Source organism: Rhipicephalus microplus, chromosome 4 (genome assembly GCF_043290135.1).
Source record: "Rhipicephalus microplus isolate Deutch F79 chromosome 4, USDA_Rmic, whole genome shotgun sequence".
Taxonomy (NCBI): domain Eukaryota; kingdom Metazoa; phylum Arthropoda; class Arachnida; order Ixodida; family Ixodidae; genus Rhipicephalus; species Rhipicephalus microplus.
In genome coordinates, this window is record NC_134703.1 from 19,346,050 (window position 1) to 19,364,911 (window position 18,862).

Below are 18,862 nucleotides of genomic sequence, written 5' to 3' on the forward strand. Positions count from 1 at the left end.
CGACTTAAATTTCACCTTACGTCGTCTGTGCTGCTCGCGACTGTTTGGCATGATTGCAAAACTATGTTTCAACTTTTATTGCACTGTTATTTTGCGATATATTGGTTTGATTTAACATTGTTTCGATTGTTAACGGCACTGAATATCATACCGAAATAAAATGAGCAAATAGATCAAAGGTTTTTATATTTTTTTTCAAGGACCAATATTCACTATGTGGCGGATTCATTACGGAGTAGTTTCATTAGGTTAGGTTCATTATGCAAGTAAGTACGGTACGTACTAGAGTATAACAGGAGAACCAGGTCAATTTTTTATGTCATTACACAAGCAAAGAGCGATTGAACAAGCTTTTTCGCAGAAGTGACTAGTTGCCATTAGTTCGACTACAGACATTGCAGGAAAGCTAGCTCCGCAATTATAAAACAAGTGTATTTATCATTCACTTTGTTACAAGTCTTCATATCCATATTCATTATATCGAAGTCTGACTGCATTGACATTTCGCCCAAAGACAGTCATACCGAGTTTGTCCTTCAAAAGAACCGAAATACACACTCAAAGAACATACACTAATCAAAAGCAGGCTGCCGCATCATGACAAGAACTCATTCATGGATTGCAGCCTCAGAGTAGTTTTTCTTTTTCCACTTTATGCCTTGCTAACATTTTGCCAACACAATTCCTGCTAAAACTTTCTACTGATGCTTTCTGCTGAATTCCATGTCTCACACGACTTTCCAATCTAGTTGATAACAGCAGTAGAATATCACTTATTATAAAGAGAGAGCAGCACGGAATGCATCGAAATGAAATTGTGGCCGTGCATATTTAGACACGAAGGGATAGGAGGGACAAATACCACGGCGTGGGAGTGGGCTAGGTGGTATTCAATGTCTTTACCAGCTGTTGTTACTTTTTCTGCACTACAGCTGGCAAAAACAAATACCATAATCTTGAATTTCGATTCAAGATCGAGCACGGTAACTCTTCCAAATCTTGTGTCGCGTCGTCTTTCACCTCAAAGTCGGGGGGGGGGGGGGGGGGGGGCTTGCTCCGGTTTTTAAAACAGTTCATGTCCCACCATATTCTTGCTCTTTTAGGGAACACACCTATTTGTAAGATACGGCAAACACACGTGCATAGGGAAGACAGGACTAAAGTTGTCAAGTGCATAGCATTTAAGGGGATTGATATGTTGTCCATCATGCATCGCCTGTGGCGCGACTATGCTCACTGTGAAGTACACAATACAGGTCATAACAGGGCTCAATACCAGGTATGAAATAGCATAATTAAAGAGAAATTACCAAAAAGTAATTGCAATGACTTACTTAACATAGTTATAAACGTTTAGAAATGAAAGGGTGCCACTGCCTCACCAGAGCGAACGCTTTTCTTGCGCTTCACCTGCGCTGCGTTTTCGAATCTGACGGGGGACACAACCTGATGGAACTTTCCGCAGACGGCGGTTATCTCGAGTGTCGTTGAAAGCCGGAGGTCGAAGCACAGCAAACAATAACACAAATGTCGCACATCGACTTACTTTGCCAATCTCCCGAACAAGATTCAACAAGTGCCGGAGAAACCCTACATGTTTACTTCAAATGCTTGTGTTAACACTTTGGTGAATGGAGCAGTGTGAACTCTACGAAGGTGAATCGCTGCGTCACACACTTCCTCAGGTTTCTCAGTAATAGAGCTGCCATACGTTTTCTTTAATCGAAAGTTCCGATTCCCTAGCCCTGTCAGCAACATAGCAGCCAGCTCTCCTGATATGCTCGACTGATTTGCGAATACAGCCGCCGACCAATTTTTCGGACCTGGCCGAGACCGGAAAAAAGTCCGCAAAATTTAACGGTCCGAAAAATTCGCTTTTCTCAGAAATATGAACATTGCATCAGGCAGGCTTAAAGTCCATGATTGTGCCTTGCCTCATACTGCGCTTGGAAGCAATTTGGTTCGCCCATATTTGCGCCAAGATGACATCGTCACCATAAATGCTCGACAAAAGCGCGGCTGTGGTGGCGATCTCCGCTGCGAACAGCTGTGGGCGATCGTCGTCATTACCCGAACCGCTCTCCGGCTGCGGCACAACTTGGCGAAGGATTTTTTCGTTTGTGGGCTCCGCGCACGAAATAGTCATTGTCCGCACGAGCGAAGTCTTTAAATTGGGAGATTTAGAATAACATTTGCAGGCGCTGCGTGCGTATTTACGAGTTCGAGGATAGCGTTTGATCTCTCTAGGGAAAGGCCTAGGGACATTCACCCCGACCGCAAAATCAAATGCACGGAAGCTATGCACACTTTGCAGCCTCGTGGGCGGCGATCGCCGCACGCTATTTCGGATTTTCGGCAGGCAGGCCGCGAATGGCTACTCGCGTTACGACGCATGCGCAGTGGCAGCGACTGCACCGCAAGGGCTCGCGGTGCGCTATTCTAAAACTCCCTAACGTCAGTGTGGCAGGCGCATTCACTCCACTACTGCGCAGCTCCGTCTCCTTCCTGTACGATGCGATGACGACAGTGCTGACCACTACGGCTGACCGAAGACGAGAAAATGGTCCCGTGCCGCATTTTCTAAAGCAGACACGGCCTCCGAAACTTGAAATATGACGTTGGCTTTCCAATTTTGGAGGCAGGAAAGTTATTTATAAATTAAGCCACTAAGCTTAGTCAAACGGGCAGAAAATTCAACATGGCGGTGTCCATACAAGTTCGTGGCGTGGCTCAAATCAAGCGATTTAGTCCAAAAAATCTAACTTTGGGGGCAAATTCATCCAAAAAGTCGGTCAAAAAATGCATTAGCCCTATGGGAACCCCGACGGTGCACTTTCGAAGTGCGAAATATCCAAAAAGTGCGAATTTTTGGAGCCCGGAAAATCGCTCAACGCCTGTATGTAATCGTGCACCTGTCTGCGGTGTACAGAAAAGAACCTTTCTTAAATAGAGTGTAGTTGCAAGTAACGCTAATTCCTCTACCCCTCGTTTCCTTGCCTTGCGCTATTATCTTTTGCACAGTAGATTAACCAATGAGCCCAACAACATGTTTCATTATGAAACTTTTCCACTTGCCTGTGATTGTTCTCCTCGTCCTGTGGCAAAGGAGATGGCGGACACCTTGGGTTGGTGGGCAGCTTGGATCCACCGTTCTTGACTATGACCAAGAGGTCCTTTTCAGGCTGTGCCTCCATGCCAGCTTTGGGACGCAGCTCAGAGTCGCGAATGTCCATGATCTCCATGTAACCCTCGCCCAGGGGGGACAGCTCCAGTTCCTCAGCTGGAACTGCTGTTAGCCCTGCCACAAGTGCATTCAACAATGTGCTCAGCAAAAGAGGCGAACTAACCTGTCTGCTTACATCGATGTAAAAACGATCAATTACATTTCAAGCTAAGTGTTGTAAATTTGCTAATCTTAAGATCGTCCCACTGATAATCTCTTGCTTCAACTTGCTCCCTTCAGATTGCTTGCACATTCTTCTTACTCTCAGCCCCAAATCTGAACCTAAACTCTGTAACATGCTCATAGAAAACAGTTTCCATATTCTACCAGGCTAACCAGCAAATAATCACCACAAAAGTAGTATGAAATCAGCAGTGCGACTTTCTCCAAGGAACCCAAAAGAAGGGGAAATTCCCTGAATTTTTCCAAGATAAAAGATATATTTTATTATAAATAATTGGCACTAAAACACAAAGTGAAATTGAAATAAAATAACTTCATTTATTTTCATACAGCAAAAGTACTCGCAACTGTGAACGAAAGCACATTTACTTTTTGACACCATTTTCAGGTTCTCTACGGTTGATTGAATATTGAATGTACATTTGCCAGTGCGTGATTGAAGTTATTAGTTAATTCTTTTAACGTATGTTTCCGTTCAACACTCGACTACTCAAGGTCGTCGACAAATGTGCTATTGTAGCAGTGCCATTTTTTGGGCGTGTTGGTAAAGGGAGCTTGACGACATATTGAGCGCTAAGAAACAGGGACAGGAGAGAGTGGACACCACAATGCGCTAACTTCAACGATTTTTTATTTTCAGGAAACGCGAACCTATAAATCCGTGTACAGTGGCGCCACCAGTCAATCCACTAGCCAAGCAGAAAAGCCCTTTCTCGATCTAACAAGTCAACTGACGGTGCACTTACACATGTGTCACCTTTGCGAAAGATAGCATGGGCTTCAATTATCTCTCGCACGTCTTTATCTTTATGCTTCGCCAGAACACTGCAGGATGCGTACAAGGGTGTGCAACCACATTCCACGCAATGTACTGACAAATGGCCATAATTATTCTTGTTTTTAACATTGAGCTTATGTTCACGAAGACGGTAGGATGTTATTATAACTAAACTAACTTTATTTGCTGTAAAATGCAAACAAGCCCAAAAAACGAGACGAGTGACTGGAAAACTCTAAAATGACTTGGTGAAAAACGAAGCCCAAATCCGGTTATAAAAGTGGAATCCGTAACTCTTCCGTTCGGTATTTGACTTAAACTATGTCACCATCCAAAGATTATTAACGAACAGATGAAATTGACATGCGTGCATATATTGGTTCAAAAGGCAGTATGAGCTACCTGACAATGTCATGAAATCGTATGTATCTCACTAAACATCTTTCATGCTACATATTTACAGTCAAGTCGATGCTGTGCAAGATTTAACCAGTCTCTCTAAGGTATCAAGTCAATTAGACTCTGAAAAAAAAAAAAAAAGATAGCCTCTCCATCGAATTACTCAAAGAACTCCTGCGTTGCCTGACTGTGCACTTAATTAAAAACAGAAAGAAGTATTATTTGCATGGCAGACCAATGATAGTACGTGTAGAAGCTGGAGGCATGTTCCAAGCTGTATTTCTAAGTAAGGAGGAATAAATGGGCAAAGGCGGGGCATCAGGGCATGTGGCAGGATAATCTGTGGTCATTAAGAGTAACAGACTCCATTCCGAGATAAGGCAAGAGGTAAAAGGAAGCAGGAAGTTACTCTTATTTGAAAACAAGAACACACAAAGGAAGTACAGTAAACTTCCTTTAGAACTCTGTTCAGATGTTCAGACAAATGCTTGCTTAAGACCAACAAAACGGAAGTGTTTGTTTGGTTTCCCATAGACTCAATGAAAAAAAAAAAAATCTGCTTAAGACGAACTGCGTAACAGGTCTTTTCTATTAAGAGGAACTCTCACAGCAACCAACGACGACTAGAATTCTGCACAACGAACATTATAGTCTTGATGGGGGCATTCAGAGGAATAGGTGAAAGCAATAAAAAATCTTTCTGGTGCAAAGACTTAAAGCATATCGAAAGCTATTTGCAACGTGGACTGAGAAAGCGAGACGAGAAAGGTCTGCACATAAAGCTGGCGTTTCCCTTATGCCCAGCATGTAGGTTCAGAAAGGGCCGGCGTTATTCACAAGGAAAGCAACAAAAAGCGTTCGTCCTTTCAGATTCTCGCATTCTCTCGTTTCCCCGCAGGAATACAGTAGAGAACAGAAGAACACAAGAGTTTGGCTAGAGAGGAAAATGCAAGAGAAGGGAGCTGAAAAAAATGCCAAATGAAAGTGAAAACGGGAAAGAAGATTATTTGTACATTATATTCGCATGAAATGGAAACCACATATGTGGCACTAGCACTTCTAACAAAGGAGTCAAACAGTGCATTCGACTCCTCCCAACAGAGGAGTCAAATGCACTGTTATTGTCATCACACAATGGAGCCTGAGTACATGTGCTCAGTATTCGCCGTTTTGCAGAGTCTGTGCGAATAGTATCTGTTCCCAGTGAAATGTAGCAATTTGTGATGCACTATTTTCATTATTAAAGTGCCCGACAAAGAAAGGTCATTATGCACACTAAATATAGCTATGTTGTCTTTTTTGTGTGCCCGCGGCTTGTGATCATGAGTAGTGTGAACGGAAATTTCCACCTGCCCGTCGTTCAGGAAAAGTTACTGCGGGCCGAAAATAAGAAAATATCGAACCTCAAAGAAAAGCTTGCCGACTTTCATAAGCAACTTGGCATATACAGCAAAAGCTCGTTAATTCATCACCCATTGATTCGGAAATTAAGATAATTCAGACAGCTCTACTGGTCCCGGCCAAAGTGCATGTTAATCTATGGGCCCAAACCTTCGTTAAATAGTCAGAATTCCGCTCCGCACCACTTAATTCGGCCAAATTCTGACGGCTGGTGCTGCACAAAAGTGTGTGGTAAAGCAGCTTTGGCCCCACTGGAGTGAAACCAAAACCAGAGTGGCGTCGCCATCATCAACTAAAGAGGGCCACCACAGCAGCATCACCGAACGTCGGTGTAGTCTTTCTTCTCTACTGCGCCTCCGACGCCATTTTCCCTTGTGTTGTCGTGTCGGCACCATCTTTTCTTGCGGAGTTCTCCTTTTCTTGGTTTGTGACCATATTTACATGCCACCACCATCGTGCACTACAGTGGCAACGCCGAAAATGCGGAAGAAGTACGAAGCCAAGAACTTGGCGAATAAAGTGAAAATTTTAGAAGCACTGAAAAACGGCGAATCACGACAGCACATCGTGCATGCAGATACAGCAGAGACCTCATAGCGCCTCACGGAAAGTCTCAGAGGCGCTTTTAATGTTAGAGGAGGTTTGCCTGAACATTCCCGACAGCTTGCGTGCTGTCGCCAATTTGGAACAGTTACGCAAGATTGTAATGTCGGCCGGAATCTGCTCGAGAACGCAGAAGACAATCACAAAATACTTCAACAAACAAAAGCATGCTTCTACAGCTCGATTTTAATGTTGTTTGTCATGTTCATTTGTTAATTCGGCATTTGGTTGATTCAGACATATTTTACGGTCCCGCGAAATCCGAATCAACGAGCTTTTACTGTATTGGCTTTGTCAAGGTAGTGGTATGCAATGGAGGCATATCCAAAAGTGATAGCAAAGCCAGTAAAACAGCCTCTCAAAAAGGTGAACAGCCAGAACAGTCAAAATAGCCTCATGCTACAATTTTATTGTTAAAATGTCGTATCAACTTATTCATGAGCATACTAAGTTTGAACTCGTGAAATCGAGTACTCTCTAGATTAGCTTAAATACTCTAGTTGAAATCACATTTCTGATCATGCTGACCCAATAAATGCTCTTTCTTGCTCCTTCCCTCCCCATTGTAAGTACAGTACTCTCTCAGTAAACGGAACATGAAGAGACTGGGAAAATATATTCTATTTAACAGGAGTTTCATTTACTGAGAGACGAACGTGGGTGCAGAATACAAGCCCGTAGCCAAGTATTGCAGAGGCAATAGTACCGTTTAAGCAGTATTTCCATTCAAAAGATTTCCGTTTACTGAGAGTTCACTGTATTTACTTCATTCAGTGTTTTCAAGCAACATATTTAGGCGTACTTAGCATGTTAGCATTTGGTTTTTGGGGGCATTTCGGATAAGACGAACTCCTGGTAAGACGAACAAATGATTGTGATTCCTTGCATCTCATATTAAAGGGAGTCTACTGTAGCAAGGGAGCAGACCCGCAACTGTCACCTAGAGGGCCACTACGCCTGCCTGCTCTTTTGAGAAGGGGAAACACAGAGGAAAGAAAGGTAGGAGGAAGTAAACAGGAAAGAAAAAAATTGCACCATCTCAAGCTCAAGGGAACTAGGTGTGGATGCGAAGCAGCGGAAAGATGGTTCGCTGGAGTGCTAACACTGACGACAGAAGAGAAACAAGGGGAGGCTCAAAGCACGCAGTGATCGACAGGTGTTTTCTGCTGAAACATGCTAATCGTTGCTAAAGGGCAGCGAGAGGCAGAAGCCTCCGATCGGAAACAGGGACCCGCAGTCCGCTTTTAGATGACGCGCATGCTGTGAATTTTTATTTTTCAACAACGCACAGGAGAAGTCTCCCACCAGCACTATCTTGGTGGTCAAGATCCAGTGCCGATAGTACCGTATTTACTCGCATAATCGGCGCACTCGCATAATAGGCGCATCCCTAGTTTGGTCGCGGAAAATTCGATTTTGTTTAATTCCGCGCATAATAAGCGCACCCCGAACTTGGCCGTGATCAGAAACGATTCTACCCCCCAGCGGTACAGTTGGAACGCGGTCCCCGTACCCTGAAGAAAAAAAGAAGGCAGATCGACGAGCAAATAAAAAAAATTTGAAGTGCAACGACCTAACCAACGTGTTTGTCGAAATAAAACTTGAAAAAAGAAAGCGTCCATGAGCGAAAAAAAAAAAACGGCTGTTCCATCAATTACCGATACCCCCCAAATCGCCGCGCTTTTTGGAGGTCACGTGTACAACGCCAGGGGCTCGATCGCCGTCACCACCATCAGAGAAAAAGAAAAAAACGCCATTTTGCAAGCGGTGTGCGTATGTTGTGGTCGTGTATTGAACTTTGGTTCCACCATGGGGAAGTACGCGAGCTACACGGCTGGGTTTAAACTCGTCAGGAAAAGCTTCAAGAAGACTGGTATCTCGAACGCACTGGATGCGAGTGAAGATGACATGTTGTGGGGTGCGGATGATTCGGACACCGAAAACGAATCCCCGCTCGGCGAGGATGAATGTGTGATCTCCGACTCGGACTCCGAATAGGGAAAAGGAGGAACAGCTACGACTTTTGTGTAAATAAATTTAACGTGTGTGTGTGCAGTTGACGGCTCTCGCTTGTTCATTAAAAGGTACGTAGGTATGTTTGTTTTATGCTGAATTGATTGGTAAACGATAAAGTCGCCTTTTACTTGACAAGTGTGCAGATTTAAAGCGCGAGAACCGAGTTGAAAAAATTTTCGAAAATTTTACCCCGCGTAATTGGCGCACCCCTAACTTCGAGCCGGATTTTCTGGAAAAAAAAAAAAAGTGTGCCTATTATGCGACTAAATACGGTATATGCAGCGTGGCCAGTGAACGGTTGCCCAGCACTAGCACTTTGTTTTTTCAATCAGGAAGCTTGCTAGCAGACACTGCCTGCATCGGCATTGGAAGGAGAGAGAGAGAGGCAGGGAATGTGTATGGGCAATGTGGGTGAAAATTCCGCAGGACTAAGGGACGCAAATGCTTTGCATCTAAAACACAAACAAGTAGTCTCATTAAAAACATCTACTAAGAACGCAGAGCTAAATCATTTTTGTTAGGTGGGCATCTGGGATTACGAAGTTATGGGGTAGCAAGCACAGGACCAAGTTGACTGGAAAAACATCGGAAAGGCCTTTGCCCTACTGTGACGGTGGTTAGGCTGACAATGATATACCAAGCAATTGGAAGAGCCAGCACAGTAGTGCATTTTTAGTGCATGTTCGATGCAGACCCTAGCCCCATCCATATATGTACTCACGTTCAAGGGCTTCCATTCCAGAGGGGTCCACATAGCCGTAGGAGCCCTGCTTGTGTTGAGACAGCTTCTCTCCCACAACTTTGCTCGGGTCATCTAGAGAGGAGCGCTGAAGTCTCTTTGGCGTCGGGTTTGACTTGCATCAAAAATAACAGAAACAACTGAAGCAAACAGAGAGAGTGTGAAGAAAAAAAAGTCGAAGGTTACAGTAGGAAAAACAAATGGCAACCTATCATTCTGCTAGACGGCTATTATATGGTACAGTCGAACCTCGATATATCGAACGGCGCGGCGATCGCGAAATAGTTCGATATATCCAGAATTCGATATAAAAAAATCACGAAAAAAATGCATCAACAGCTTGCTGAAAACGACCAACGAACCGTTCAAGCGTGGTGCAGTAAATACTCACTTGAAGATTCAAACATAGTATTTATTGTGTTGGTTTAAAATATTGAGCCTGCTTTTTGTTGGCCATGGCGTGTTTGACGACTGCGTCCTCAATATAGTCCAGGCGATCCATAACTGATAGGCCAGTGCCTTCAATCGCGCCGCAGTGGCGGCGCACAAGGGCCAAGGCAGCTACGACCTCAGCTGATGCCGGGAGCGAGGCACCATCAGCGCTTGCGGGATCCACTTCGGCAGAGTCTTCATTTGGCTGCTCAGCAGTAGCTTCGGCGACAATCTCCACATCCGTGAGCTCCGCCGTTCGGAGTTAGGCCTGTCACGCACCACAGCGCGCGACAGGCCCAACCCCGAACAGTGCGCGACAGGCATAACCACCGAACACCTGCCTAACTCCAAACGCACGAACACTGCGTGCACAACGACCGATGCCTGCCGATGCTATGGGGGAGGAGCTTACAACAAGTGCGCAGTGTGCCGTTGACACCATAGAGGCTGCAAGCTGCAACGCTGCGGCGCACATATGCCGCTACCTTAAATGTGGCGCTCTCGGCACCATCGATGTGTGCAGCATTCGTAAACGCCCGCCGCTCTACCGCTACTTTCGAGAGTTGCGGGAAAGCTCGCCACCTGTCAATGGAGCGCGGGCGGTTTGGGGTGGCTCAGTTCGATATATCCATTATATGTCAAACTTTGTTCGAAATAAAAATCAATAATGCATGCGATTTCCCACGTGATATAGGAACCGTTCGATATAGGCAATAATTCGATATATCCGTGTACGATATATTGAGGTTTGACTGTACTTCACCTGCATACAGTTTGTGCCATGCAACACTAGAGCGATATGATATGTGAAGAAAAGCAAGTTGTCCCAAATGACCTAATTAACTTCAACACGATTTAGAGGGGTAGTGAAATGCTTCCCGAATATTTTCAACTATGTGTGTATTGAGAACCCTGGCTATTCATTTATTACTATAACTTGACTATTCATTGTCCGAGTTCATTAAATAGCTATAAAAACAATTTAGATTCCCCACTCCCGTTCACATCAACTTTTTAATCCAGCCAATATCTTTGTCAATGACGAAACCTGGCATGTGACACGGTAAGGGGTGTAACCGGAAACGTTTTTTCGGGGAAGGGGGGGGCACTTATATTGTATTTATGTTTGCATACGCATTGTGCGTGTGTGTGTGTGTGCGCACGTGTGTGTGTGTATGTGTGTGTGCATGCATGCACACGCATGTATGCAAGCAAAATTCAACAATTTCGGGGGTGGAGAGGTTTCTAAAGAATTCCCATATACACCTGAACCACAGCTAAAGTTTACAAAAGCCTTCATACCCTGAGAAGGAGAAGAGATTAGAAATAGTCACTGTTTAGCTTGACAAAGCACAAATGCCACTGTGCCCACTGACGTAACCTCCAAAGCAACCAATGTCAGTGAAAAACTTAGAAACAAATTGCTTCAAGAGAAAGACAAAGGAACAAATGCCAACTGCACACCTGTATGCTGTTGTTAGATCGTGGACTGTGCTTGCGATGCTTGTGGTTGGAGTGTATGGAGAGGAAGCGTTCCACGATCAGGAACAGGTAAATGCCTCCCAGCGCAGCGAGGCCGTGCCATACGTAGTTCTCCCCGTCACCACCTTCCTCCGCGTGATCGTGGTGGTGGCCAGACATGGCCTGGATACATAAGAAATGGGGCACTCTATGCTGTCCCTCCTATCGTAGGATACTCTTTCGTTACTGCCAAACATTTTAAGAAGCAATGCTGTGAGTGAAAAAAGAACTTTCAGTGGCCTAAATGTATTGCCAGACTCTCCCCGCTACTCAAATGTTGCATTTAGGTATGCCAAGGAGCCTCAGTGGTGATCAAAATTGTCAATGCTAAGTTCCTGCTTTGTGGTTCTAACTTTTTCCATACACATGCTCCCAGTTCACTGAGCGAATATTGATTACCAATTGGTCCACCAATTGAGACTTTCATAATCTCTTTTGGTGTTTTACTGAAGCTTAGTGGCTGTTGTCTCAACTGAGCAAACAACGAAAAAACAGGGTCCGAGCGTGTTGGCTGACCATTGCTGAGCAGAACACAAAACGCAGAAGCCAACAAAGGACTAGTGATAGGATGAATGCTATACTGGTCAGCCATCAATGAGCAAAACAAGTTTTGCGGGCAGCACTTCTGCGCTACGCATTCTGCTTAGCGAGGAACAACAAGGGAACCTTCAACTGCAAACTGTTAATCATTTATATTTTCCCACACAGCAACAGCAGTCTTTTCAGCTATTATTCAATGTAGTGCAAAAGACACAGAAAAGGAGAACAAACACAGCGCTATCAACTGAATTTATTTTAAGAACATACACACATAGTATATGTAAGAAACTAGACACTTGACTGGAGTATAAATAGTTAGCACTGTGTTAGTCCTCTTCTTTTTTGCATCTTTTGCACTGTGTTTAATAATAGAATATAATATTACCAACTCGCCCAGCAAGACACCTTTGATTCCAACTTTCCAGCTATGTAACCATCACTACTAATCCTTGAAAGATACTGCTGCAACCCACCAGCCACGAATCCAGGCATATTGCAAGTTTTGCTACATTCTAAGATACAAAAAGCACTAAAGTGAGTCATTGCCAGTGTGCTGAGCAACAGTGACAGGCATAAGACTGGTAACAGTTTTAAAAAATTTAGAAATTGTTTTATACTCTCTAAAGTATTTGTTGTTTGTGCTATTGAGGCTGTGAGCTGGTCATGTAAAACAGATTGACATTTGTTTATGTTATGTAAAACTTGTGACAAAAGACTCAATACTTGTTGATGTCATCACCTTGGCTGATTCTGTCATCTGTTAAAGTTTTCTTATTCACGTGCGAGTTGCATGTAATCCCTCATTCATGCTTATTTTTTCTACACTCCTATGGCCTTAGTAATGCTGCACATTTTTTTTTTATTTCTGTGTAATTTTGGGTTTACATGTGACAGGCCCCTTGTCAAGCTTTATTGCCTTTTTGCCGGTTCCCCAGGTAATTCATACACCGTTTTTGCCTGAAATAAACTTCAACTAGATCAAAAATCATAACCTGCCCACCTCACGCACATGTATGCCTATGCAAAACAAATGTGGAGTAGGACTCACGTGGGGCAACAAGTGCAGAAGAGCATCGCCCGTTAGGCTCCCCACAGCAAGCCCCACCAGGAACTGGATGAGCGTTTGGTAGAAGACTTTCTGCATAAGTGGCACTATGGCCACACTCAGCAGGCCTGTCACACTGATGCCGAGCACACCAAGGAAGGCGTACATCCACACTGGTGGGTGGGAGAGAAGCACAGGCAGAAGGATCAAAATGTGGGCCAGTTGGTAATTCATTTTCTTCGTTCAGCGAACTGGGAGCGCAGAGAAAAACACAAAGGACGAAGCGAGGAACCACACAACACGAGCGCTCGTGTTGTGTGGTTCCTCGCTTCGTCCTTTGTGTTTTTCTCTGCGCTCCCAGTTCGCTGAAAGAAGCACAGGGCCTTTGAGACAGGAGGGCACTCAAAATACACTTACCTCAGTTAAGTAGGTATTTGAACCAATGTAGGTTAGTTTCCATTATATCGAAGCTGTAATAGGAACTAATCTGTGCCGCCACTGCCATCGCAGTAGTAGTAGAAAAATGCAGGTCCCGTGACCAGAGGGCAGTGGATGTAATAATGAAAGCGTGCAAGTGTTCAAAATTTCGAATGTTTTTTTTTAATAGCATTTGCTATTCGATTCGCATTAGAATTTTACTATTTGAACTTCCTGAAGACAAGTGCTATCAACATCCGATCGAAAAATGATCCCTTCAAATTTTCAACATGCTTCGCCCAATGCCATTCCAGTATTGCAGCAAAGCTGTCTTTCAGACTCTGCTAAAATTGCATATGTATTGACTAAAAAATTATGTAGTAAATAAATACAACGCGGCCACTGCATTGCCTCATTCTCTATAAAACAACTATGAAAGAACACACAGCCAGCACTTCATCAGCCCAGCAAAAAGGAATGCTTTCATAATGCTATCCCACAGTAATATACTTGGGAATCCACTCAAACTTTTTTTTTCTGCAATTTCACCATGAAGCATTTCAAAAATATTCCAAAAATGTTCCAAAAATATTCCATTCAATTCACATTCATACTTCATTATACAAATTCGCCTCATGCCCAAAATTTAGCTATTTGCACAGTTCTAGAAATGAAGCGAAATAATAATGACTATGCTCAAAGTGGTGATGGTGATCACGACAACTTTTGGTACGCAATACCGAGAAAGCAATCTGAACATTCATTAACTACATTAAGTAGAGACTTAAATGAAGAATTGTAATAAACCGAGGCAAGGCACCAGGGAGTTCAAAAGGGTCATGCAAATAACAGGGAGTGCACACTTGGCACGATTTTGGTTGCACTGGTAACGAGAGGTGTTTGCCAACACACCATTGCCTGAAGCCAGGAGGTCGTGTTATTTCACCCTACCATATGAAGCTTAGACAATATTTCAAATCTAGCGCCACATTAACAACACCACGTGATCTTACTAGCGGGTCACATACACTCGCGCGCTTACAGCTTTGCTGGCCAACAGTTTTCATGGTGTGGAAAAAGTTTTTGTTGTGTGTTCTATACATTCTAAGAATTGCAATATTATTAATTCATTCCATTGGAACCAACCTTACAATATCAACACAGTTTTAGTTTCATTAATGTTTCAAAGGTGTTGACCAAATTTTTGTTAAAGGAGGGCCCCAAAGAATACAGTTGATCAGTAGTATTGCCCGATGCTACAGTGCAAACGAGTGAACACTCATCCCAAGAGAAGCCCGAAAGAAGCAGAAACATGAATATATTGTCAATAATGGAAAAACTCGTTTTTTAAGAAAAAAAATGCCACTAAAATTCCAAAGGTTGTTCATACAAAACAATGGAGTGATTGTTTGGTGAAAATATGCAAACTATGAATTAAAGAGCATGGCTCCTTTTTAGCATTGTTTCAAAGTAGTTTCCATTCAGTTGAAGGCAAATTTGCAAGTGCATGATTAACGTTTTCTGTTGATTCACCCCAAAAATGCCCAACTTCAACACTAAACCACAGACATGCGATTGGAGAGCGGGGGTATGCACCTTAGCCCCCTCGATAGGGAACCCTGTGGACATCTATGCACAAACACTATTAGTGAATGACAAACGCGCACTGGGGAACCTGATGATCACTAAATCAACTATATTTGCCAAAATAAGCCAAAAAATTGGAACAAGCGACTCAGCAAAAAAGGAAAGGCAAAGTCCATTTATTATAAGTAGAACTACAACTCTAATTTCGCAGCAATCATTTGGAAATTTTCTAGTGTTGCTCAGAAGCAGAATGTTTCTCAGCCCAGCAGGGGCACAGTGCAAGACAAATATGCAGGAAGCCCTTGCAGACGCTTACCTTTGAAGTCCACCGTTGTCTCCTCTTCACCGTCACTATGATGGTGAATGTGCCGGTTTAACTGTGGCTCGGAACAATGTTTCTCATCCAGCTGATAGACGAGCGCCGGACATAGCTGCTGAAAGTCCTTCAGGTTTATGACACTCGCCTCGGGACTTGTGTCTACAGTGTGCAGAATTTCTGTCGCTGTGAGGCACTGCAACGGAAAATCATGGGAATGAAAAGTCAAAAGTTAATGTTGAGGCTCTGTGCATGCAACAAAAAAGTAAGTATACTCGAGGGCAACTTTTCTTGGTGGTGCTGTGCAAGCTACAGAACTGGCACACGTGCCTGCTAGTACTCAACAAAAAATAGAAGCCAATTTTATTGATAATGTTCTCATCTCCCACGCTCAATCGACAGTACTGCTTTAATTATCACGAGATTAATAAAACAGCTACGGGAAGTCGTAGATAAAATTGTTTACTTTATAAAATACATACCTTCATTTGCATTTTTTCGACACCGCCACATTTTCTGCGTGCCTGTCCTACTTAGTAAACATGGCATCCCTAGTGTTTTGGTTCGTGTTTGTAAACATCTTGAAAACTAGCTGTTTAGGTATTTTAAGAAAAAGTTATTTGAAATGAGATGCTGAAATATACATTGAACAATCGAAATGTCTTTGTCTGTTAAAAAAAGCATATACAGGACAAATTTGAATGGGACAAACACTGCAAGCAGGTAAAACCAAAACTGTAATTGAAATCAGCTACGAGCTACTGTGCTACTAGCAGAATAAGGTGAATGTGCAAAAAGCCCCACCTCCGTAACCTCCACTCCACTTCAAAGACGAGCTCAAAATTGAATTTCGTTACATATCCATATAAATTATGAAAAGATCACATTATCAACATTGAAATTTTATTATGTACATTGCAAGTTCGAAGTGTGCATAACCAAGTTAGTAGCATGCAGAACAGGCTTTACAACATTCACCCGTGTACCCTTTATGAATTTGTGGCATTGTAATTGTGGGGATATATTGACACATGCACCAAGTGCGAATGCACCTCTGACCAGATGTGCTTTGAGATTACTCAGCGTTGAGCTGTTGCAAACCCAGACACATTTTTCAGGTGAAACTTGCCTATTGAGATACAATTTTTTTTTTTTCAAAAGAGGCAAAGCAAACAGTGGGCCAACCTTTTCAAATGAGACTTCTGCTGTCCTTGTGGTGGCTGAAACCTTTGGCACACTGGGAGCTTCTGTTCTATTAGAGGAGTCAACTGCCTCTGTGTGATCTAGAAAAAAAAAAAATCAAAATCAAGTTGTCCCCTTTCTTGATGGAAAGTCTTCAAAAAAACCTTCTTTTGAAATATTTGTGGGATAAATGCATTCTGACAAATTTGACAATGTATCTATCCACTAGTTTTAAGGATGACATCAAAATATTTTCGTCCAACAGGGCAACATTATATGGAAGTTTTTTCCCTCAATATACATAGCTGACCCACACAGAACCAGGTCTTTGTAATCACTAGTGTCAGTGACTAGATTCTACATTTGATAAGACAAGTTTAAGAGTGAAAAAAAAAAAGTTTTGCTTAACAAGGCACCCTATTTCTTTGTATTCATTCACTTTGAACTGGCTAACACTCCTAGGATTATACAAACAAATGTGTAATAAAGTGGATGGGAAAATAACTGTTGCTGCAGCTCAATTGGTAGAGCGTTCGATGTGTTATCAAAAGGTTGTAGGCTCGGTCCCTACCTTTGGCTAGTTCATCGTTCATTTTAATTCTTTTTCATTTAAGTCCAACTAACTGTAACCACCAACATACAAGTAATGTCTCCCATACATTCTTTAGCTTGATTGTTAGCTGGTTTATTAGGGTTTCTAGAGTATGTGCACTGGACATTTGAGCTTCATTTCTGCTTCAAGGTAGATGGTGCGAATCTTGGTGCAACTTGTCATTTTAGGGGCGAAGCTCCTCTTAGTCTAACCTTGTCCTGCATTAGGCGCAACCGGCTATATCATACTAACAGATGAACAAACAGAGGGACGGACAGACAAACGCTTTGCCCCACTAATCAACATTCACTCCACAAATATGCTGCGATTTTTTGTTTGTGCAGCGTTATTCTGCACTTTTTACCTTGCCATATTAATATTACTCCTAGGATGACCACCAACAAACAACGCTGAATAAAACATTATAAAGGATGCCGTCCTGCACTACACACAAGCGTGTTATGCTTACCCTGACTAGAGAGGTCCCTCTGCACCCTCGCATGACGATCTCCCTCAGACGCATGCATGTGATCCGAACTGTCCCTACCATCTCTGTGGTCGTGGTGGTCATGGTGATCGTCCACAACAGCGGTAGCACCCACTCCGTCAACATGCACGTGGTGAGCATGATGATTCACAAATCCGACGTTTGCACCTTGAGGACGGTGCGCTGACAGGTCGTGATCTCGGATGGTGATGTGTGCCAGGCCGAGGTTTTCAAGAAGATGCTCAAAGCCCTCGAATGTCATCTTGCCGTCGTGCCCGTACTTGTCAAACAGCTTGCGGAGGAAGTACTCGTGATCTCGGAACCGCTCGGGTGTCTCTTTCGCCTCCAGCGATGGTACCGCACTCAGTACGCACAGGAATATATGACACCAGAAACACATGGCTCGGTAGCACTGTCCCGCACACAGGCAATGGAGAAGAGAAAACAAAATAATGTTGGCACATAAGCAATACGTTATCAAGGAAGGAGCTACACAATACAGATGTGCACAAAAAGAGCATAATGATGGGTGCATACTATCTACTGGGCTTAATTTAGAAGAACATCCATACGTATACTATGAAGTTGGCAAAATTCATCTTCTATTCACAAACTTGAAACCTGCTTTCATTCTGATGCAATTCAGACACGTTATCATGGACGATTATTTCATTGTTCGTTATGAAAGAAGCCTCGGCACGCTCCCATGCCAAATGGTTAAGATTGTGTCTCAATTTTTTTTTCTTGCCAGCAAAGGCCAGCACGGATACTCCCAAGAACTTAACAGACATGCACTGCACTGCTGGGGCAAGCTAGACTTTTGTCAAATCTTCATTAAAAGCACGTTTTTGCCTCAGTTGTTCACACACACACGCACACACATATATAGGCTCATCGTACTGGTGTAAAATGTTCCACAAGTCTGAGGAATACCATTCTTGGCACACACCCAAGAAACCAAGTGGTGTGGCACTTTTAAGCAGTGTTGAAGAACTCTCTGGTGTTCGTTCTCATTTAGGACAGGAATCAATGAATGCAATACGTAGTGTGTATGAACCGAGAAAAAAGCTTGACCTGCATCTATCATCTGCTCATATTGGTTATGTACAGCGCAATAGCAGGCGCAGCAGTTGCCAAATACATAAATATATAGAAAGCTCGACTGACTGCACTGACACGGCCAGGACATTGGTTACCGACTTTTTCAGCTACGAAATTCTTTAGTGTGCCTACATTCCATAATATTGTATTGGCCTTTTTTGGCATTCATGATCATGTTTAATATGCACGTTAGAAATATGCACACAAAAAAGGTTACTAGAAAAAATGAAAAATTAAGGGTCAATAGGCAGTCTTTGCCTGCTTTTTTACCATCTAGATACAGGTCAAGCTAACATGTGC

The 18,862-nt window shown here is 43.1% G+C and overlaps 1 protein-coding gene across 8 annotated transcripts in view; it reads right to left on the reverse strand.

Moving 5' to 3' along the window:
* The window catches only part of LOC119171657 (zinc transporter foi), a 98,402-nt gene that overhangs the window by 14,527 nt on the left and 65,013 nt on the right, over nt 1-18,862 (reverse strand). For 7 of the 8 annotated variants that reach the window (XM_037422449.2, XM_037422446.2, XM_037422447.2 and 4 more), the window contains exons 4-10: nt 17,444-17,873; nt 16,386-16,483; nt 15,201-15,396; nt 12,884-13,053; nt 11,239-11,418; nt 9,325-9,457; nt 3,076-3,298 (exon numbers count right to left, since the gene is read on the reverse strand). In XM_037422449.2, coding sequence (XP_037278346.2) covers nt 3,076-3,298; nt 9,325-9,457; nt 11,239-11,418; nt 12,884-13,053; nt 15,201-15,396; nt 16,386-16,483; nt 17,444-17,873 — 1,430 coding nt within the window. The remainder of the gene's footprint in view (nt 1-3,075; nt 3,299-9,324; nt 9,458-11,238; nt 11,419-12,883; nt 13,054-15,200; nt 15,397-16,385; nt 16,484-17,443; nt 17,874-18,862) is intronic. The other variant, XM_037422450.2, reaches the window with a different exon arrangement.